At 44.6% G+C, this 24,048-nt stretch overlaps 1 protein-coding gene across 1 annotated transcript in view; it reads left to right on the top strand.

Moving 5' to 3' along the window:
* Nucleotides 1-1,716: 1,716 nt before the first annotated feature.
* LOC120589789 (heparan sulfate glucosamine 3-O-sulfotransferase 3B1) overlaps nucleotides 1,717-24,048 on the top strand; it is a 41,023-nt gene continuing 18,691 nt past the window's right edge. Inside the window, exon 1 of the mRNA XM_039847400.1 lies at nucleotides 1,717-2,302. Within this exon, the coding sequence (XP_039703334.1) occupies nucleotides 1,749-2,302 (554 nt within the window). The 5' untranslated portion in view covers nucleotides 1,717-1,748. The remainder of the gene's footprint in view (nucleotides 2,303-24,048) is intronic.

The following is a 24,048-nucleotide window of genomic DNA, read 5'->3' on the forward strand; positions in this document are numbered from 1 at the left end:
CTGAAAACTCTCTGGACACCGGGATGAACTTGAATATCCTGAGCTTCTGAACTCCAAGTGCCGGAGCAAGAAAGTAGCCGAGTGTAGCACCTCTCGCCAGCGCTTTCCGCATTGAGCGGTTATACTTCCTCCCAAGCGCAGCTCCTCTGCCTCGCCCTCTGCCCCAGCCCCGTCCCCAGGCGCGTCATTTTTCGGAGAACAGGGGAAAGTCGCTTCGAGTGGACTTTGATTATAAAATAAGTGCAACTCAGTAATGATTCGCTCTTGCTTGATGTTAGACTTTAAATAATGGTGGAAGAAACAACACCTAATAATTTGTGTAACAGGTCAGCAAACCAAACTGTCTCCTAAATGAAACTGAATGTTGACTTATTTATTCAGGGAAAATGGAGGATTGAACATTTTCTTAAACTTAAGGTTCCCAACAAATTTATATCCGGACTAAATTTTCTACATGTGACTTTAACATGTATTTTTCTACCAGGAAACTTTTTTTTTTTTTTACCAGCCTTTATCACCCCATTAATTTCCTCCCTCCCCACCTTTCCTCAGCAGTTTGGGACACTAGGAAAGATATTTTTCTTAAGGATAGTTTATACCGATCCCAGCTAACCCGTAGTCCTGAAGAGATCAACTCTTGGCAAAGAAGGAAAGATTTAAAAAAAAAAAAAAAGAAAAGTTGACAGCGATTTCTAAATATGCTTTCCACTTAAACTTCCTAAACCGGTGCCTGTCCGGAAAGGCATCCCTCTGAGAGCCCCGCGTGAGATGGGCTGGTTTGGGGGCTGTATGAACGTCCGGCCTGACTTTCGCTCCTCCAACCCTTCCTACTGCACACTGCACGCACGCACGCGGCGCGCGCGCACACACACACACACACACACACACACACACACGCCCGCCCGAAACACCTGGATAGGGACTCGCGTCCAGACATATGAGCAACTACAGCATAAAGCTGGCTCCCAAGAAGCCAGTGGGGGAATGCGCGCGGATGCCGAAGCGCACCACTCGGTGGGATCTGTCCCCTTCCAATGCTGGGTCACGCCAGCATCCTTTCTACCTTCTGCTTCTGTCACCAGTCCCTGGCTCCGCCCCTCTGATCCCGCCCCTTGTACCACAGCCAATAGCAACCCCCGACCACTCTCCACCTCCCCAAACTCTTTCCACACCCCCACGTTCTGGGAACTGGTTGGCTGCTGAACCCTCAGCGAAGCGGCTGTATTTGCATGGTGCTTCGGGTTTCTGGTAGGTGGAGCGATCTGTCACTCCCAGTGGTCGAACCCGCCCACTCCACCTCGGTTTCTGACTCTTCCTGCGCAGTTCTCCTTCGCAGCCTCTGCGAGGAAGTCCCGGGGCTGCTCTCTGGCTCAGTTCGCAGGGCTGCAAGGAGGCAGCCCCGGCGAGCGGCAGTGCGCACCGCCTGGAGTGGCCAGGGCACGGGAGTTCAGCGTTTTCCGAGCCGGGTGTCGCGCCGCAGGAGCCGTCCTCAGGCCAGCAATTACCTCCGCCCGACTTTCGTTCCAGTTGCGGCTCCTCCGGGCAACATGTCAAAAGCCGCCGCCGCTACTGCTGCCGCCGCCACCTGGGGACGAACAGCAGCAGCAACTGTGGCCGCGGGAGCGCGGGGGCAGTAAACTGAACTACTGGGCGTCCAGAGGGCTAAGGGACCCTCTCCGCGCTCACTGCTCCGGCGGGACTCGCGCCATGTGTTGAGCCATGCCCCTCGCCGCGCCCGCGGGCAGCGCATGGGGCAGCACCTGAGCAGCGGCCGATACTGCCTCGATGTCCCCGGCCGGCTTCTGCCGCAGCCGCCGCCGCCTCCGCCACCCGTGAGGAGAAAACTCGCGCTGCTCTTCGCCATGCTTTGCATCTGGCTCTACATGTTCCTGTACTCGTGCGCCGGCTCGTGCGCCGCCGCTCCGGGGCTGCTGCTGCTGGGGTCGGGGTCCCGCGCCGCCCACCCTCCGTCAGCTATGGCCACAGGTTCCGACGGGGCTTCTCCCAGGCTGCCGTTCCAGGCAGCACCAGCCACCCTATTAGCTGCGGGCAAGGAGATGGCCGAGAGCGCCGCGAGCCAGGAGGAGCAGAGTCCCGAGACATCGGACTCCCCCAGCCCCATCTCTAGCTTCTTTAGTGGGTCCGGGAGCAAGCAGCTGCCGCAGGCCATCATCATCGGCGTTAAGAAGGGCGGCACGCGGGCACTGCTCGAATTCCTGCGCGTGCATCCCGACGTGCGCGCTGTGGGCGCAGAGCCCCACTTCTTCGACCGCAGTTACGACAAGGGCCTCGCCTGGTACCGGTGAGTTTCCCTGGGCTAGGACTGCCAGCTGCAATTCAGAACGGGAGAGGAGACAGATGTGTCGTGTGCTGGGGAAGTGACAGGAGTACAGTCTCAGACCACCGGGGGCGGGGAGGGGTAGAGAACAAACCGGGTGTGCGCCCCCCTCTCCCACAACCCATAGAAACTTCTCGAGAAGCTCTGGCAGCTCAGTGGCTCACGGTACTCTATAATTAATCAGGAAAGCTCTCAAAGAATGAGTGATAGTGACTGAGGCGGCACTCATGAGAACACTCAACCCTCTAACTGTGGCCGTGTCCAAAAAGGATGACCTAGTGTTATTACTCTCAGCTCTGGGGACGTTCTGCGCTCCACCGGCCAGGGTCTCCACCCTAGACCAACTTCTAGAGCAGCTTCTGCTCCCCAGATGGGGACGTGGGAGTGGGAGTGGGAGTGACGGCGTCCTTTTCAGGCTGAGGAGAGTCTGTTCACTTTTTTATTACAATACCCCTCCGTACTGGAACCCAAACCCAAAGAGAGTCAAACACGTTTCGCTGACGAGCAGCTCGGCTGGGTGGGTAACCTGAACGGGTGGCCCTGCGCCTCCGCCTGGCAGGTGGGTGGGCGGCCGGCTGCATGCGGCGCGTGGAGCGTGGAGCAGTGCTGGTCCCTGTCGGGCAAATGCACTCACTGCAGCGGGCAGGAGCAGCGCGCAGCTTTGCCGGCTTCCTGGCGCCCCGGGCACTGCTCGCCGGCCGCCTCTCCGGCATGGGTGCTGGCAGAGCGAGGGCAGGAACGCGTGGGCCCTTTACACGTCAGGGCGCAAAGAATATCAGGGGCACACTGATTAAGACATATGGATTGCCTAGAAGTCGGGGCTTCCGGAAACTGTTCTCCAGTTGGGTTGTGGGTCCTGTTCCAAAGGGACAACGGCCAGGGTTATAACCACGACCTCTGCACAACGCTTCCCGAGGCCGCCAGTCTTTGGGATGAGCTTTTGGGCTGACCAAGCTTCTGATGAGGCGCGGATGGGCAGAGGGTCCAGATTCTGGCCTTCGGAAACCTCGATGCCAACCAGAGGGCCCAGCCACCGGTTCCCACCTCTTCTATCCGATCACCGCCCCTCCCCTCCCCTCCCCGCACATCAATTTTCACAAGCATGACTCCACTGACTACCTGGCACCCCTCCAGGCCCAATGAGTATCCAAGAGGCTCGAGACTTTGGAAAAACGAAGGGAAGAGGCGAATGGAACTCTACTCCCTGTCCCCATGCTCTCTTTAGGCCCCAGGAAAGGATGGGAGGTAAAAGGGTGCTGACCCAGTGGATTAAAACTCACTCTCTTCCCTGCCTCGCCCTCCTGCTCCCTTTTGTCCTTCATGTTTTTATTGTTGTCAGCAGTTGCCCAAGTCTCAGCCGTTACAGTCACCCGTCCCACCGTTCCCGGGCTGTGGACACCGACTGTTAAGAATGGAGGCTCTGGAGTCGGACACCTAGCCTCCAGTTCTGGCTTTGGTAGCTCGCTAGTCGCGCCGAGCCTCTGTGCTCCCCTGCGAGCAATAAGATCATGTGGTTTCCGCAGGGCTGGAAGGCGGGAGTGCGCAGGGGTGGTCAGTTGCCTGGCTGGCATGTGGGGCCTCTCTAATTGTTAGCTATGGGCATCGATCGTATTATTACTTCTACCATCACTTCTGCTCCTTCTAGGATGCAGATCCCGGGGCCGAGGTGGCAGGCGATCACTCGCGCCCTTCCAGGTGGAACCCACCAGAGGTTGGAAGCAGCCCGGGTTTTCTGAGATCAGACACACCGGGGGCCGGGCTGGGAGGAACCGGCAGGAAACTAACTGAATCTTTCATGTCAGGCGGTTTTAGAAGCACCTGGGGTAGGCTGTGGAAATCCCCACAGGAAGATTCACGCAATCGCTTAGGTGGCTGTTCTCCACCTGCCACGTTCCTTTTGATTGACTCGGAAACGCTGAATAAAGAACGAAGTCGCTCTGGAAAATCTCACTGCGCGCCTGCAGCGGGGAGCGCAGCCGGGAGCCTCGGGTAGGACAGGCGCTTGGGGGCCGCAGGAGCTGGGCTGGGTAGCAGGAGGCGGAAAGTTCATCAACCTTCCGAGCCATCTCCCTAAACTGACGATTTGGGCTGTCCGCGCTGTCCGGGCCAAGAGGCCCAGGGTCCGCGGCGGTGACCCCGCGAACCCGGCGGTGTGAAAAGCAAACCCAAGCACTGCAACTCCCTCCAAACTCGGAGTTCCCCAGCAGCGCCGGGCGTGGCCTCAGGGTTAGTGGATTTTGTAAAGGAAAAAAAAAAAACATTTTAAATGCCCTCTGCTTAATTAAAATTTTTTAATTAATGAAAATATTCTAGATGTCTGAGCAAATATGTGTACTAAAATTATTTTAAAGGCGGCCATTTCAACTTTAGACAACCACGCCAGGAGGAGACGCCTGACCCAGAAGCTTTTGCTAAAATCCTGTGCACAGGGAGCGCTCTTTGCCCTCGCTGGAGTCTCCTCCCCTGGGCCCAAGCACTGCTGCTCTCTAGAGTTTCATCTCGGTTGTATCACCCGCGCTATCCATACAGGCAGGCAGCAGATTGGAGAAGAGCACAAAACGGTAATTAACCAGAGAGAGTTGCCGTTCAGACACGTGGTTAAAATAAGACCTCATAACGAGAAAAAGAGAGAGGGGATATTTTGGAAGCATTGAGACATATTGAAGACATTAAAAAGCTATGGGCACGGATGGTTGAACCCGGGGGTCAGCATCGTAATCCGTTGAAGGAGATCTTGCTTGTGCTTGTGCGAGTTGTTAATGTGTTTAATCGGTTGGTATACAGTCTTGTTAGTGGCCTAACCAGTAGCCAGCACGGGGCCTGGGCAGATTTGCATGAAGTCGCGGAAATTGTTCCTTCCACTTTGTCCCGTCAGCCAGAATAGGAGGGATTGCGGTGGAATGAAGTCCACCGTGGTGGCGATGCGGAGATGACCTCACCACTAGCCAGAGCGCAGGAGCTTTTTCTCTGCCTTATTTGCGCAAAAATCAAACGCGCTAGTGCGCAGGGCGCATCTGCCCTGTAACCCAAGTATATTTTAGTCTAGGATTAAAACTCTTGTGGGTTTACTTATTCTGTTCATTATCCAGCTCTCTTTCTCGAATTTGGTCTCCCAAATTTAGCAGGTGCTGTTGAGCACCCCAAGCAGTGACTTATCAGGGCTTTTGGTGAAACTGGCCTTTACCTTCTGTTCCAGAGTGTGACGGTGTTTGAGAATTCTGGGGCTGTGGTTCAGGAGAACCTCACATACGCCAGGTTGGAAAAAGCACACACCCTGTGCTTTTAGGCTCTGAATATTGATTTAAGCTTAAATTAAATAGATTCATTTTAAAATAATTTTCTCTTTTTGATTTGGTGTAAGTTTGGTAGATTTTCACAAATTTAATGACCTAGGTTTGGGAATTAAGTTAGCCAAATATTGTGATTATTAATTTTTATGTCGAAATGTGCCTTACACTTTACAGAAACAGAAACTCTTTCCCCACTTTGACTCTCCATTTTTGATTGTACAAAATAAGCTGACACTTTAATGCTGTGGCCACATTTTTTTAAAAGTGTAGTGTGTGTGTGTGTGTGTGTGTGTGTGTGTGTGTGTGTGTGTTCTTATGTTTTAATAATGGTAGCTAATACTTACTGAATGTTTTCCCAATGTGCCAGGCACTATTTCAAGTTTTATAGGATTAGCGAATTTAATCCTCATTACAATCCTGTGAAGTAGGCACTTTTATAGATGAGGAAACACAGGCACAGAGAGGTTAAGCAACTTGCCCAAGATGTCTCAGCTAGAAAATGGCAAAGTGAACACACCAACCCAGGAAGTCCTGATCCAAATGTCACTCTGCTATGCTCCCTTGCTTAAGTGGCCAAGAACACCATATCGGTCATATGTGAATTCAAAACTGGGTTTGCTTTAAAAGAATTTGAGTTTTCTGATGTACCTCCAGGGTCTTCAGTGCAGATTGCTCACTTTGGCATTAACTTTAAAAGAATATCAGCTCCAGAACAGGCTAGTTCCTATGTCCAAAGTTGGTTTATGACTAAAGAGAGAATAATTACATCACGATGGCAGTTTGTATCTTTGCCTGCGCTAGATAGTTAGAGTCAAAAAAGTCATTAAAATGACAAAAATATCCCTCAGGTATAAAGGCTGAGAAAACATAGCAAATGTCCCTACTGAGAATAGATTTATTCTCTTCCGTTCCCCCTTGTTAAGGCTGGGAGGTGTGGGAAGACATAGGGTTAAAAGAGATGTTCCAAAATTTCTTGGAATGAATTTATTCATTTAAAAGAAATACAGTGCCCCTAGTCAAGATAAAAAACTTGTACTTATCAGAGGACAATTGTAACTAACACTTTGAGTAGATTTTTTTAGAATTAGATTCTAAAACCTAGTAACTTCAGAAAATCTCTCTTGAAAGCTAATAGCTGAAAATAGCAATTTTTCCCACATTTTTAATTTAATAAATGCTGAGAAAATCAATTTCTCTCTTATTTTTCTAGTCTATTTCTAAAAACCTGGTGGCAATACTGTTTCTGTCTTCACTGAGGGAAATTTGAGATAAGATCTGATTGAGGATAATCCTTTTTGAAGTAATTGCACTTTTTCAGTCCTGGAGTTTAAACCAAGTATGTAACTCACTTCAAGCTCCTGGGTGAAGATAAAAAATCTACAATTATATGCAACAATTTGAAATACAAACCATCACATTACAAAGCTGTCAAGATTTATTAGCAAGACAGAGTAGCATGTGTTGAACTCTGTTTTTAATTAGGCACCTAAATTAGACCATAAAATGGTTGATTAATTTTTTACAAGTTAAGGAGAAAATATAACATAAATTAACCTAATCATAAGTGTTTTCCTAGATGCTCTCAGTTGATAAAATAGTCAATATTTAATAGCAACCTATTTATTTTAGATAAGTAAAATGCTGAAATGTATGAATTAAATTACACTTATTACCTTCCAAATGATATATTATTATTGAACAGGTCTCTAAAAATAAGGACGTGGCCCACATCTTAAAAAGTATCAAAATAGACTACTACAGTTTGACTAAGCTGACTAAAGTAAATTTTGCCTTTTTAATGGAGACTGATTTTGAAAATTTACAACTTTATATGGACTAATATTTATAAAAGACATTTCTAGCTAAAGTTGTTATTTGAAATTTTAAAGTGACCTGTCACATACAATCAAGTTCACAAAATCATGATTAGTTATAAACATTAAGTAAAATAAAAATAAATAAATAAAGTGACCTGTCATGGCTTCTGTTTTTCTAGTTTGGTGTTTTATTTTTGTTTGAAGAAAAACTTTTAGCTATTTTGAAAAACCAATTTGTCGCAAAACCTCATTCCAAATATGTATGCTGATTTACGTTTTTGTTTAAAACATGTTGTAGGATGGTCAAATATATGGCGATGGAAGGAAATTTAACTTTAGGTGGTGAATACAATGCAATATACATATGATACTCAAAACCTATATAATTTTATTAACCAATGTCATCCCTATAAATTTAACAAAATTAAAAAAATAAAACATGTTGTAGGAATAAGGTTTTCAGATTACATAAGATGTCTCTTTGAATCACTAAAATTATTTAGAATTAAAAGTGCACCGAGAAATTAAAAACAAACAAACCCACCAGTCAGCTAGTGTTATGCATCAGGGAAATGGCACTTATTTAAAGCTTCAGAACTGAAATACTACATGCCTCGGACCGCTTGCCTATTACTTTTTATGTCAGTAGTTTCTGAATACTTTATGTTCTCACTCTGTGAACAGGGAAATTAAGTTGATTGACAGAAACACAAAATGTCCAGTTTAAAAGCAGAGCATAATGAGCATTTCTTTTGTTGTGAATAGAGTTAGTTTCCAAATAGTGTGCTACCTCTCTCATTTAACAGTCTGTGATTTCAGACAGTAAGGGACATTTCAGTCCTAGGCTATTGGGATAGTCAGAAATCCCAGCAAAATTAATTTCCCAAGTATGTAGCATATTTTCAAGAGTAATGAATACAATATGCTGCCTACCTCAAGTGAAAACATTTACCATGAGGGAAAAGAAATGAGATACCAATATCTTTGAAAACTACTTGAAAGTAGAGCATGAAACTTTTTAATATTTAAAACACTACCTTATTAGAACTCCCATATTTCTCTCAGACTATACCAAAATAAAACTCACAGCAAATAAAACTGATGTTAGATATATTGATTTTTCTTTCTGATTTTAAATTTGGGGGAAAGTTTAGGATGTGAGGAGCAATTAGCAGCTTAGTAACATGATAAATAATCTTCATTGTGGCTAAGAAGCTCTGTGTTAAAATACTGCTGTTAATAAACCTCCTATTAATTTTCTTTGCACAGTGGTAATTTTCTTTATGTTATATCTATGTCTTAAATTCTTCCTTTAGATGCCCACTTGTGTGACTTCAAATATATTAAAAATAGCATAAATTAGTGGGTCATTCAAAAAATGTACTTCAATGTATCATAGATGAAACATGTTTAAATAGGAAAGCTGTACTGCACAGAATTTGTTCGCCTCCTAAAGAGAACTGCTTTTAAAAACTGAGTGCAGATCTGTGCAGATAGAGCTTGTTAAAGAGTACTGCCAGAGAAGGGTTTATATTTTCTACAGTCATTATAAAATATGTAGGGTGTATACATACACATATTCATTGTGACTTTAAGTTGATAAATTAGTAACAGAACAGATAAGCTCTTGGAATATTTTTCTTCTAAGTACAGCAAATGTGTTAAAATAAGACTCTAGTTTAACATCAAATTAATTGTATTTCAGTCTAGGCTAGACTAATTCTTGACAAGAGATTAGTACCTTTAAACACTTTTGCCGGGAATGTGAATGATTCCATGTGCATTCATCAAGCAACTAGGGCGCGGATGATTCAGAATTCCTGTTTTATCCCAAATCTTTGTCCCACACTACTTAACACAGTTATACTTACTTAGAAACTCATAAAATACCGAATGATTGTTCTGGTCAATATGAGACTTGGGGCAACAAATGGAGAGTGAAAAAAAACAAAAACATATATAGGGAAGGGACGTGAGAAGCAGATTTTTCATGTACACTCTTGATTTAATGAGTGGGGGTGCAGGAGGAAAGGTGTGGTGACAGAATTGTCCAACATGGCCCCAGACAAGCCTAATATTGCCACGCGTCTGTTCCTTTCTGGCAGCTAGAGGTGCGTTCGCTTACTCCTCCGGTTCTGGAGGTGGCGGAGCGCGCAGCCAATGGCAGAGAAAATGGCTCCGCGGCTGGCTGGCCTCGGGGATCAGTCAGCACGGTCCCTGTGTCGCATGGGATCGCTACATCTGGTCGAAGGATCGCTGAGCCTAGTAGACAGATGGCCGAGCTTACTCGCATTGGGGGCGGGGCCGGCGGCCCGACCCCAAACTGTCCCCTTAGCCCCGCGGGTCGCCGACTGCAGCCACGTGACCAGCTGGATCCCAGCGCTCCCGCCTCACCTGTTGGGCAGAGCCTGGCCGAGCGGCCCGCGCTCACAGAGGGCGGTGCCGGCGGGCCCTGGCCCCACGCTGATTGGCCCAAGGGGCTGCTGGTAGACCAATGGTTTCCCGCCTGAGTGATAGCCCCGCCCAATGGGGCGGGCACAGCGGGGGCGTCCGGCCCTGGCCGGGGCTGGCTTTCACCGCTGCTCTGCGGCCAGTGGGTGAAACTGAATTGGTTCTGAACCGCAGTCGCTTTCCGAAAGGAGCTTATCAGCTGATCTATTGTACTCCTTTCCTTTCTTTTATGTCTCTTTTGTCTTTTCTAAAACCTCCTGCACAAACGTCCCTGCCTTGTGGAAGGGAGGTGTCCCTTCTCTGAGTGTTTGCCTCTGTTGGACAGAGCAGTGAGAGCAGAGTTAGACTCTCCCTCTTTGAATCCGCTACTCTTGAGACCGAGGCCTGAATGACTTCTCCAGAGCCGAACGAGGAAACTTTGTCTTTTAAGGGCCGTGTTTTGGTGCGGGGTGGGGGTGTGGGAGCGAGGGGGTTAGCACACAAGGAAATGCATCAATTGAGTCAGTTTTCAATCAGCACGTTTCTGTTCTTTCCCCATTCCCCACTCCAAACACCACTCTTCACCCTATTCTTGGGAAAGAAATAGATAACCTTCACATCACCCAATTCTATAATGGGTGCCTAAAATGCGATTCAGCAAATTCAGTAGATAACCAAAAATAACTTCATTTCCCTACTGTGGTCCGTTAAATGACAAGATGAAGAGAAAAGGTGGGAAAGACTGATGATGGTGAGGAGAGGAGAGAAAGGAAAAGATGGATAACTCAAGCTCCCTTATGATTCTTGAACCTCCGCTGCACTGTGAGTGAGTTGCCGATTCTCCTCCCCAGCACTTCCAGGCTGCTCCCCAAACGTTGCCCTCCTTTCCTCAGCCCCTATACCCAGTCTGCAGCTGCCCCCTATCCAGAAGAAGAAATGGCTCATCTTTGAGCAACCTGGAAGCCCCGTTCTGCTCCCCCAGCCTGTAGGGTGAGCAGGAAGGGATCTCTGGGCACCGACAAGCTCTTCTAGTGCTGTCAAGGTGGAATTACAGCCTGAAAAATGTCTCCACTGAGGATGGGATTCACAGGGTGGCATTGAGAATTCTGTTGTGGATTTGGATGAAGCAACTTTTCTTTTTTTGTAAGGTTTTGCAGATGTGCAGGAAGCTCACACAGGAGGACATTGCTCATTGCTGCAGGAGATGTTGAAACAATGCAGGATTTGGTCCATACATCCATTAAATTAGTCTCCCTGGAGGAGGAGTCAACATACTGAGCCAACAATTAGAGAAGCCCTAGATCACTCCTGGTGTCTTCCCTCAACTGAAAGACCTCTTCTTTCCCCTTCCTCACTTATGTAGGGGGAATGTCCTGGTTCAGCCCAGCCATTCCTCCTAATGTGTGCCATTCATTGGGTCCCTGGTGCCCCCCTGTCTGATTGTTCCAGAGTCTCCAGGCACTTAGCATATGCTAGTGCTGCCAGTTAACACACACACTCAATGAAGTAAACATCCTGTTCCCAGCCAAGAGGTTTTGCAGAAGCCCCAAGTGGGTAAGAAGGTGTATACCTTGTTGGAGGGGCTGGGAGAGTAAGGTAAGGAAATCTGTTATTACTCTGTCATTGACCCAAAATACTTAATGAAGGAAGTAAAAGGTGACCATTTCAAGTCTTATACTATAGTCAGTGAATAATACATTCTCAAAAATCATGTTGACCTATTATTTTCACTTACTAACTAGATTTATTGAGTACTTCAAAAAAAATTTATAGATCTTTTTTTTAGAGTAGTTTTAAGTTCACAGAGCATTAAGAGAGAGTTCCCAAATATATATGTCCTGCCCTCACATATGCACAGACTCTCCCATTATCAACATGCAGCATCAGAGTGGTACATTTGTTACCATCAATAGACCTACAGTGACACATCAATATCATCCAAAGTCCATGGTTTACACTGGGGTTCACTCTTGATATTGCACATGTATGACTTTTGACAAGTGTATAATGACATTTATCCATAATTATAGTATCATACAGAATAGTTTCACTGCCCTAAACATGCCCTGTTTGAGCACTTTTATCAAGTGCTATACTGAGCAGCACTTGAGGTACTGAGGAAGTACAAGAGAAATGACCTTGTCTTTGAGGGCCCTGTTTTAGTCAGTGAACTAAAATCTAGAGGCTCAAATAGGTCTCAAAGCAATTTAAATATCAAATTAAAAAAAATTATCAGTCCTGCTGAATCACTAATAAATGTAACAACCACTTCAAGGAGAAGAGGAAGCACATGATAAAATAGTACAAATTAAGAAATGTGACTGTATATTTTACCTTTTGGGGAGCTTCCAAAGAGACCTAAGGAGGTAAGAAGAAGGAGAGGGCATGTCAGTTAACCTCTAATGCAGTAGGAAAGTGAGAGCCTGCTGTGTTTAGGTGAGTGGCTGATGCTTATTATATCTTAACAGTGGTCTTTCCTTTGTGATTTTCCCCATTTTGTAGAGGAGGAAACAGAAGCTCACAAAGGTTGCCTCAGCTATATTTATATGTGGCTCCGCCCTTCTAACTCCATAACTCATAGCTTCTATACAGGGCTGAAATTTGACATGATGTTCCTTCTGAACCAGTTGAAGCCATCTCTTTTGTTGTTCCTGTCTTCTCCAAGACATAGACTCTTCCACATAAAAGTATCCGTAAGATTATACATATTTTCTCTTTTTTTGTCCCTATTCCTACATTACCTTTTGCTCCCCGTACTCATTCTTCAGCCCAATCTATTGCAATGACATCTACATTGATAATGCCAGCCTTCATGTATATCATCCTTGCACCAACCTGTTACTTTGGCATCATCCCTGCTGCCTTTGCTCCAACAATAAGATCTGTACATTTGATGCCTCCTTTCTGATTGCAGTTTCTTTTTATTTTCTCACTTGCCAGCCCATTTCTTCTCTCTCACCTCTTCCCTGAGGCTGCCCACCATACTCACACTTTAGTTCTCAAGATCATACTGAAACCTTCTGCACTCAACCCCTATGGCCGGTTGCTTCCCTGTTGCTTCCCTGATACATTGTTAGCTGATACCCATATACCCTTGCGCCACCTTGTGGAGACACCTTGTTTTGTATCATCCTCAGCAATTGTGCTGGAAAAGGTCTTGTCATAGAGCACTTCTGGCCCATCCTGAGTAATGTCTTCACCCAAGAACTTGGGCCTTACTTTACAATTTAGCCTTGTTGGTCTCACCCCTTTGCCATGCCAGGACCCTCAATGTACACTGGCTCTTCTACGTAGTGTCCTCTGCCTTCAAGCACCAGTTCATAGAACTCCCTCCACAGGGAGAGAAACTCAAGAAAGATCTCAGCATCTTTAAGAATACCATTCTCTTAACCACTTCTCAACATGACCTTATGTCTACTTTTCCCAAGACTTCCCTCTATCATTTCTCAGAAGTGTTGTATTCTCTCTTTTTTGTATTATTTGAAGAAAATCCCAGACATCATATTATTTTATCTCTAAATCTGGCCCATGAAATTTTTTTCATCACATTTATACTCACATGCCTATAAAAAAGTGCACGAATCAGAAGTGTGCAGCCTGATGAATTTTCACAAAGTGAATATACCCAGATAAAACCAGTTCAAGAACCCTGAAGTCACCTTCATGGTCCCTTCTGATCATGGTTCCTGTTCTAAGGATAACCACTATCCTACCTCTTACCACTACAGATTAGTTATACCTTTTATCGAACTTATTATAAATGAAATCCTAGAATGAATATTTATAGGTTTTTAAAACATATACATTCATTGCCAATATTGACAGATTCAGAGATTTCACAAATACAAATTTTCTGCTGCTTTTATAAAGGAACTGACAGTATTAGGCCTGCCTTTCTCATGGCAATAACTAGTTGGAACTAGAGAGCAGCTGCACCTGTGAATGAGGGCATATCCTCTTCTGTTTGCCACACTCCCTACTGCTCCTTATTCACACTTTGCCAGCTTCACTCATTTGTTGCCTGCCTAGTCCCAGGTCTAGGTCAATGCCAGACAGGATGGGGAGCTACAGACTGGTTTCCTTTTTTTTTTTCCCCCCCAAATATACACTATTTCAGGATTGAATTTCCATTTAATGTGTACATTCTTGTTAGATTTTGGAATTAGATTTATTCTATTTGACTTACAACTCTGTAGAGATCCTGGGAGAGGCTGCGTGGAGGTCTGCTAGCTGGATGCCATTTAGAATCAGAATCACCATTATAACATTATTTTCAATGATATGCTTCTTGGATTTAAACAACATTTTTGTTTTTTTAACTGACTCTTTTTCCATGCAGCTCCCAATTGAGGTCAGCCTCTTGCTACGAACACTTCGTGGCTTGAGCAAGTCTGTTTATCTCTTTGTTGTCAACATTCTCAAGAATATGGTGATGGGCCCATCAATGCTTCCTAAATCAGTGCTCAGCAAACTCTGGTGCAGGACCACAGTTTTTCCCAATGCACTGTGGACCGATATGTTGTCCTAGTGCATGTGACTAGTACACACCTTGTGCCATATGCCTCCTGCCACATGATTTGCAATACCCACACTGGTCTCTCTACTCTGTCTAATGAGTTCATTGATCAGAGCTTTGAATATTTGAACAATGTCAAATTAATTACTGTAGCTTTATATACTTACTCTCAGGTTTTGCATTTATCTCCTCGAAGAGAGTTTGCAGGTAATCTGCAGACCACACTTTGAGAAGAACTGTCTCAAATTTCTTTAGTGATCTTCTGGGAAGGTCAATAGTGATTGTAAAAAAAAAAGTGGTTCTGTGTTAACATATTAAAGGCTCTGAGAAGTACTGGAGCTTAAAACAAAACAAAAATCTGTTTAATTTTATTAAAGTTTCCCTTCAGTACAAAGTTCTGCTGATAACCTGAGGAGTCATGTTTGTCCAGATGCCAATTTGGGGCAGTTAGCAGAGCAAGTCTCTTGCAGTTCCAAGGTTTCTTGCAGTTCCAAGAGTTTGACTCCTGACCCTGTGCTCTCTCTGTCTACCCTTGGAATGGGAGTTAGACTTCATACTGCTCCTACTTGTAACATCATCTCCAATCCAATGTGTCTGCAACCCCCTCTTCACCAGAAATGACTGTGCAGAAAGAGTAAAGAAGGAGAAGTGGGGTTGCAGTCAATCAGGCCCTGGGCAGAAAGTCACAGAGGCTGAGAAGGATTTCATGTTCAGGCTTGCTGTGGGCTTTGTTAGGAGACTTCCACTAGCCGTTCTGCCTTAAGCAGGCTAATTGCCAGTTCAGCTTTCCTCCAAGAAGCTTATGTCTGTTTTCAGAGGTTAGTGCTCCATCTCCGAGCTGTTCACAGAGCAAGATGTCTGATGGTTGTTGGAAAAGGGTGAAGCTTTTTTCCACCCTGCCAGGCACAATGTAGCCCTGTGGTCTGTGTGTCTTTTATCATAGCACCAACATGATTGCTCATGCTGGACACAATACTGGGTCTCTGCAAAATAACGTCAGTGCCACATATAAACATCCTTAGCCATTAGCTGCAAACAAAGCCAGTCACTTTTTATTTTTTTAAACATGCATTTTCTCTTTTTGTGTCTGGGGTTAAGGGGGAATACTTAAAGTATTATTTAGTCACAAAGTGTTGGGAATGAAGGAAACTTTCAGATTAGTTGTCATTGGGAAAGGAGGTGAGTAGAACCTTTTACAGAGAGAGATGTGAGTTTCATTTACCTATTTGTACAAAAGTTAAATTACATGAGTATCTGGGTTTCTCTTCCAAGCACTTTAAACTCACTATAATGATCTTATTATCTCTTGATACACTTACCACAGACTCCTCATATTTGGCAAGATTCTAATACCTGTTTGGATGGCCCCCTCACCTCTGCCCTGAGCTCCTGCTTGCAGGGGAGGTATTTGGCAAGACAGTTTTACACGGTCTGGAGGTGAGCAGTTTCACACCAGAGTGGGATCCACCATTGCGTGTACTTAACTAGCTTTTCTTTCTATAAAGTTACGTATCTTTTAACGGGATATTTAATACTCACCCTCTCCTTCTATGGGGCCTTGTGAAAATCAGGCAATAATGACACAGCCTTATTGCCAAGTCATGACCAGAGCAACTCATTGAATAATGTGATGGCTAATAATGTGAGAGTATAATAGTCTCATTGACTATTACTCATGGAATAATGTGGTATCTACCATTCATTCATTCATTCATTCATTCATTCATAATTTGATTTCATCTACCAGACAGTTTTGGAACACGTAGAATGGGTCGAAGAGTATGAAAGCACTTGGGAAATAAGATGTTCTTCAGTTATCTGAAGTCTCAAGGAGCTTGGTCAAGGGGCTATGGTAAGAGATAATATAGAACAAAGTGAGAAATGCTGTGATTGCTGAGAGAAGGGGGCCCAGAGGAGAGGCTACCAATGACCTGGGCCTTGAAGGGTGGATAGGAGTTTGTCAGCCAACCATCCCAGAAAGCAAATAAAAGCATTCAGGGCAGGGCAGCATTGTGTGAAAGGCCTAGAGAGAGGCACGGCCTAATACTGGGGTTTGGTGGAGCTGAGGAAGTGTCAGGGATTGGGAGAGGGGGCCAGGAGGCTGGATCAGAGGTACAATGTTACATTAAGGGTAGAGCCTTCATCTCACTGGCCAAAGGGAGTTTTTTAAACCAGCAGAGTTTCCTACACCAAAGAAAGCTGCAGACTTTCTATGAATTATGCATTTAAACTCTTCATGTATTTTTGAGAAAAATGAAATAATTTGATGTTCAAGGCAGAGAAAGCAAGAAAACCTATAGATGGTTTTCTAAGATGAACAGCACTTAGCCCTGCCAGGTGATTTGTGTGTGGCCCCCATCTTTCCAGAACAAGCATTCGTCCCGATGGTGCTAATGAGAAGGGGCGGGACATGCCTCCTCATTCATTACAGAGCCCACACACCCCTCTTTCTGCTGCCTCTGTGGGTAACTTGGATGACTATCCCAAAGGACACAGACTGTTCCTCTGTAGTTTGAAGTTTTGGGGAAAAAGAACCATTTTTCCCCAACTCCCAACTAAGCTCCAAACACTAGCTTTCCAGCCAGATGCCATGAAGAAACAGATGGCTGAAAGCCTTCAAGCTGGACCCTGCCAGCTTCCTCCTCTCCTAACCAGTTTTGCTGAGGGAGGAACCCTGCCATTTCTTGGGAGGGGCTTCAGGGCAAGCAGAGGAAGCCAAGTGGAAAGGGTACATTGTGTGGACGCCACTCTCTGGCCCAGCTGGGTAGATCTAGAGCGAACCTTTCCACTCCTGTCTGAGAATCCTGAGCAAGGAGAGAGAAACCATGCTTGGTTCCTGGTTGCCAGCATTCCCAAAGTGATTTAGTCTATTCTCATCACTCACTGTGGAGGAACTCAATTAAGCCTTCCATGTTAGTGTATAAAAGTGTTTGTACTCATTGATCAAGTCTGGCTAAGTATTGCCATCTCCATGATCCAGAGGTTTAGAAGAGACAGAGATGAGAGGCCAAGAGGTGGTAGGCTCAGGAGAGAACAGCCAGGAGGCTCCTGGTTAGGAGGCAGCCAACGTGAGCAGGCAGGCCATGTGCCCTGGCCCTGTCTTCTCCCCATCTGCTCTTGTGGAATGTCCAGTCATTCACAGTTATTTTTAGGGTTGTGTTTTCTTCCAGTCCCAGCTGGAAACAAAAGTACAGAACAGGCTCATGGCTTTTTCTGTGTTCTGTAAAAAGAGCATTTGCCAGGAAGCACATGTGCCAGTGTCCTCGAGACTTAAGCTTTCATTCATTTTGAGGACTTCGATCAAAGCCACCTCATCTTAACCAGATGGTGTCTTTTGGGGATGTCAACTTGGGGGATAGGGAGCACAAGGGCACATCACCTATTAGTGTGTGTGTTCTCTATGGTTGCTCAGCCCCCAGATACAGCAAGTGGGCCATAGGTCCCAGAAGCTCAAGGTTGTCTGGGCTGCAGGTAAAGATACTCCCCAAGCAAGTGTGCCAATGGACTTAGGTCCTAAAGCTTGGTTCCACTCATGTTCAACATGTGAGCCCCAGAAAGAGTTTTCCAGCATCTGGTTGCTTGTCAGTTCTATTCTAATTTAAACCTATTGCTTTTTTGTCTCAATTGTATAATTCTTTGGCTTCTCTCTACTCAGTGGAGTGTACTGAGAGGACAATCTGGAGGATACTAACATCAGGGACCCTGCGGATTATGCCCATTGGAATTCAGCAGTGAGGACAGAGAACTGGGAAGGAATCCAGTTGATTTCACTTTGCTCTTGGTGTCCCTGTATCAGAATATTAAAATATCTACTAGTATCAGTGTTGTTATGGTTGCATATTGATTTTATTAGTTTATTGAGAATCTATTCTGTGCCATGCTCTGGGGATACAAAGATTTATTTATGCCACGAATATTGCTTATTTTATTAGCACTGATCCTGCCCTCATGTCGCTTATTTTCTACTAGGGAGATGGGCAGGAAACAAACAAGTAAACTAATAAAAATAGGAGGTCTTGCCCAGTGCTGAGAGCCATGAATAGAAATAAAACAGAGGGAGGGGATGTAGAGTTATGGGGGGATGGTATAGGTGAAAAGGGCTATTTTAGGAAGAAGGTCTTTTTGGAGAGGTGATATTGAATAGTGGCCTGATGGAAGAGAAGGGATATATGAGGATCTAGCAGGTGAGAGCATGTCTCTGTGAGAAGACACTATGACTAGAGTGAAGAGATCAAAGGAAGAGGGGTAGGAGAGGGGCCGAGGCAGTTCTGTGTGTTCTTAGTGTGGAAGGATACCAGTCGGGGGCTCTCTGACTGCTTTGTGGAAATTGACTGTAGAGAGTGAGAATAAAGGCAGAGCATGACACATGCAAAAACAGAGGGATGTTCTAGGCATAAAAATATTGCAGAGGAAGGAGTGATTAAATGTCTGGTGGAGGATGAGCTTCTTTGGGAAAGCTTGAGAGAGGAGATGACACTTGAGCAAGGTTACGATGGGTGAATAGGAGTTCATGTGCAGACCAAGTGGGGAAAGGGGTCTTCTTGGCAGAGGGAATATATGTGAAAAGGCAAGGAGGTTTACATAAAAAAATGTGGTGGATGCAAAAGTGTGATGGATGCAGGGAAGTTCCAGCAGAAGAGAAATGATAGTGAGATAGACAGCATCAGGGGGATTGGTGTCTTTGTGAGTGAGCCTTATCATCACGACTTCAGAGGGTAACAGTTTATCCTGTGCCTGCCTTTCTTTTTCCATCAAGTATTTCAACTTGGAAGTGGGATTTACAAGATGTCGTTGAGTAACATTAAACAGGAATTGCCACCCAGAAAAAAAGGCAAGTGCTGGAGATCCTCTCAGGATGTGTTCCGGGACCCAAGTCCTCTAAGCTGGTTGCTTTTTGCTTGCCTGGACAGAGCCTTTCATTAGCGTAAAGCCTAAAGCCATGTAATTAGAAATTCCACTTCCCAGCGCTTCGGACCTACAACAAGAAACAGCCCCGTGGATGCTCAGTACCAGCATTCTTAGAAGCTGAGCAGGGCCAGGCTGCCAGTGCCAAAATGCCAAACCTGGTAATTAAGTGGTGGCTTTGCAGGCACACACCTGTTCTGAATGTCCAATTAGTGCTTGCTGCCCTTCTTATTAGAGCTTATCTCTCTGCATAGACCACTGGCAGGGATGGTGGGGGTGTACCGGTGTTTGTCTCTTCCCCCTCTCCTTATCCCTATCCCTATCCCCCTTTTTATCTTCCTAATCTAAATATTGTTTTCTCTGTTTTTTTTCTGGGTGCCCAATTTCTGACCATTTATTTAGTCTCATGAAACCATCTCTTTGGTTATTTAACCCAGAGCAAACCCGGCTTACTGCGCTTTTATATCTGAAAACCAAAATAAGAAAGTCTTGCCTTTTTTGCTGTGTTGTTTTCTTATTGTGCAGAAGAAATTGCAAATAAGGGGTCAGCATGGAGGATGGCTCCTGGGAGGGCACCGGTGTGGAGTTTTCCCCCAGGACTGTTCATCAGATACTTTCCATTCTACATTATCCTGGTTTATAGCCAGGCAAATTTAATTTCCAGCTGTGAGGCTACTCCCGTATGATGGTAATCTCAAACAGTTAATGAGCTAGAAGAGGAGGCAGCCTATTGGATTGATTCTTGGGGCTCAGCTCAGTGGTCACAGTGCTAGTTTATCAGCCTATTTTGTTTTTTGGTTTGAGAGGCTTGTTCAGCCTGGCACAGCTTCATGAATCTCTCTGCTTCTAAAGATGGATTGAGCTGTGACTTCTGGCTTCTGGACATGGAGAAAGAGTTCACTTTTCTTTTTACACATCTGGTTTATTTAAAGGGATGAAGAGAGCTGAGGGGGTAGCCACAAGTCATCTCTTCAGTTTATGATAACTGCAAAACACATTGTGAACAATTCTGAGTCTTTCCTTCACTCCAGCTGGGTGTGTGTCACCAGCAGATACACACTGGGCGTACTGCATTGAACAAGGCTGGTGTGTAATATTGATCCTAGGATTTGGGGCAAGTGTTTCTCTCCTGTAGAAGACTGGCACAGTCGAAAAAGTAAGGCTAAGTGCACAATACAGAATAGGAATAGTGACAGTGGGATTAGGGCTATAACAGTGGTTGGGGACGGCTAATCTGATTATTTGCATTTTCGTGATTATTTGTTTCAGTAGGGTTGAGTGAAAAATGAACTCCTAAAATGAAGACATTGAGCAGAAGTACAGAGAACAGTGAAAGATTTAGTTCCTATATTCTAAATTAATTTTTCTCTCCTCCCTTACCCCCTCTATGTATATGTTTATATGATACTTATGTAAATGTTTATTTCATTATAATTATGCCTGATATAATCACCAAAACTAATTTAAAACCAAATCTTTTTATTTTTATTTTTTTACTGTCAGAAAGGGAGAGAAGGTAGAAGCCTCATGAGAAAAGAGGTAGGTCCATGTGAACCTATATTTATTTCAAAATAGATAGTATAATTTAAAGGAAAGAAAAAGGCATGGGAATGCACTATATCTTTTGGAAAGATTTCCATAAAATATTGTTAACAATGAAAGGAAATTTAATGCTAAAGAAAAAAAGAAAGAAAGGAGGCGAGTGTTAAGTCAGATGGGACTGGTGGAATGATTACTGTTGTCTGAGCATTCTGATCTTGGAGGTGCTTAGAAATGTTAAAAAGTGGGATGAACTTGAGATTCTGAGTTGAACATTTGGAGTTTGAGTCCCTGTTTGCCATTGCCCAATATTTAATTTGGGGCAACTCCAACTAAACTCCCTCAGCCTCACTCTCCCTGTCTTTAAAATGGAGCAGACACCCCTTGAGAAGGTTGTTACAGTGAGCCAATGAGATCCTGGATGTCAGTCCTTCCTTGTGGATAAAATGCTAGACAGGTCTTAGAGTTGACTTCATTATGGCCATAATGGAAGGAAGCCCACTGATTCTGTATAAGAGGCAGACATTTTTTCTGTTGCATGAATTTTGTGTATTATAGCAGTCAGTGTCTTTATGTCTGGCTTTATAAGACCATGTGCAGACAGACCCATTATTATGCTGGCTTATTATTTCAATGCTTAACAAAATATAGAGGCACATCCTGTTTGTAGGTAGTTCAGGAAAAGCATTTGGGGGTAAGCAAAACCCATGGGGCCTAAATGTGATACTGACCTCATCCATGGCTGGAGAGTGCATGTCTGCTCTGTTCTGTGTAATGAGCTCCTAAAGAACCATCTCTATCAGGCTTTAGGCCAGTAGAGCCTGCTGACTGGTGGTGGCGAATTGCTGTTGGGCTGTGTGTCTGCATTTGCTGCACCAAGGGTCCACCCCTTTTCTCAAATCGTGTACAATCCCTAAAAGTGAAAGAGCACTGCTCTGTGGGATTTTATGCCTGTTTTGCAGTCAGCAAGGGTAGCAGTCTGTTGTGATATTTAACAAGCCCCATTTTTGTTCTGAATAAGAGGAGAACCATCTCTTTTCAGAGGAAGAGGGGGCCTAGTAAAGGGGGTCTTTCCTTGGACAGACATTATATTTGTCTCATAGAGAAATCTCTCAAAATTCCAGATTCATGGAGACAATTTGAAGATCAATAGTACACCAGCTTTATGGCATCTTCAACAGTCAGTTGATTCCATTTCTCAGTTTGTTACCTACCTGCCTGCCTGGTAGTCCTGCCTGCCTCCAAGTGACAGGTTAATCTATATGCATTTAGCAAATGCAGGAAAACTGTCCATGCAGGGGTTTGAACTGATTAATTTCCCTAACACTCTTAATGGGGCAGCAGAGACCGCATCTCTTGTTCTCTCCTATGGGTGGTGTTTGCTCAGTGGCTTAGCACTCCTTGTTCCCAAGCCCCAGGATTTGGGAGTAGACTCATTTGAGAAAGTAGCAGCTTAAAGTCTTTATTTGGCTTTGTCAGTGAGTGGGAGGGAAATACCCCACCTGCCGAGCACATGGGGGGCGGGGGGGGGGGGGGAGGCAGGGGGGGGGAGGCAGGAGGGAGCAGCCATTCTTCTCAGAACCCTGCCTCTGATTGACCTCCCAGAGAGACCTCTAACCCCACCGTGGGCTGACCCAGAAGTGGCCTTTCTGGCCCAGGGAAACTTTTCTCACCTAAAATCTGGGGTGATACTCCCTTTCTCTGTTTCTCTGTTTTTACACATGGACACAAAACCCTAAATCTTCATTTGTTTATAACATCTCTTGGATGAGCACCTAAATTCTGCTGCTGACCTCTACCCTGAAAACTGTATGGGAAGCTGCACTTTACATGATGAATTCAGAACATGTTAGTGTCACTCCTGCAATTTTGCTTAGAGACCAAAGATGGTCCCTTGCTCCTACTTTCTTCCTTATATCTAACCTATTAGCAGTTTTGCTTCTTTCTTTCCTTCAAAATGTTCTTGAATTAGCTATCCTGTCATTTTCACTACCCCCTTTCCATTCAGGTCTACAGAATGTCATTGATTCTGTGTCTACCTATTGAAAAAAGCACTTAGGGTGTTTTTTAAATGATGCCTAAAGGGCTACAAATACATCAGACATGAAAGTCAAAGAAAGGAATGAATAGTGGAGCCATAAAATGGAGCCAAGAGTTGGCCTAAGAAATGTCTCTCAGATGACTGTGGCCGTGATCCTCAGCTTCCCGGCAGCCTTCACAAAAGACTAACCTCAATTACACAAATCATAGATATAAGCTGCTCAAAAGAAAGCATGACTGCTCTTGGTACTAAGATGGGGGTTTACATTAAGAGGACACTATGGGGTAATGGCCACTGGCATAGCTAGCGCCCCTCCAGGAAACACACAGTTCATCCAGCCTTTTTGGTGAAGGATATTTTTCTAAAAACAAAAGGTAAAATTATGATTCTCATCCAAATCTAATGTTAAGGATTACATTTCTTTAATGATCATGTTAAGGATTTTATTTCATTTATTGTTGATGAGAGAACCAGACAGATGTTACCATTGGTTCAAAGGAGAAGTAAAAAAAAAACGCAGGTTTACTTGGAGTTAAAGGAATGTTGAGATAAATTTACAGATAGGCAGGAGACTGACTTTTTCCATGTGGTGGGGAGGTGGAGAGGAAAATCCACAGAATCTCCACCAAAAAGCATTTATTTACATGCCTATGGTCAAGAATTATATTGCTTTGCTATATTGTTATCTATAATTTACAGAGTTGCAAAATAGCTCAAAGACAATAAAAGGCTAGAGTCAGGAGGGTATGCTTTACACAATGCATGGGTTTCTACTGGAGACACCTAGTAATCTTTTTTGCTTATTCCATTTTTTTAAATATTATATCAATCTTCAGTAGGCTCATAAAGTTTATAATCAGCTAAAAGCCCAAATCTGTTTGCATATATGCTGCCAGTAAGCACTGTCTCCTCCACTCCTAATACATTTTCATGCCAGTCACCTCCTCCATTTGGTATGGCTTTTCATTCCCCCTGAGATCAAATCCAAATCCTGTCTTGCATTTGTTCATTTGTTCATTCACCCTTTATTCATCTAACAACTATTTATTTTTGTCACAGTGCAGATAAGGCACAGTCCAGTCCTCAAAGCTTTCTAGGACTGTAACAGCAGATAGATAAAAGTTTTGCTAATTCTGTGGGTGCTCGTATGCATGTGCATGCATGTATATGCA

The sequence above is a fragment of the Pteropus medius genome, unplaced genomic scaffold, assembly GCF_902729225.1.
Source record: "Pteropus medius unplaced genomic scaffold, Ma_sr-lr_union100, whole genome shotgun sequence".
NCBI lineage: Eukaryota > Metazoa > Chordata > Mammalia > Chiroptera > Pteropodidae > Pteropus > Pteropus medius.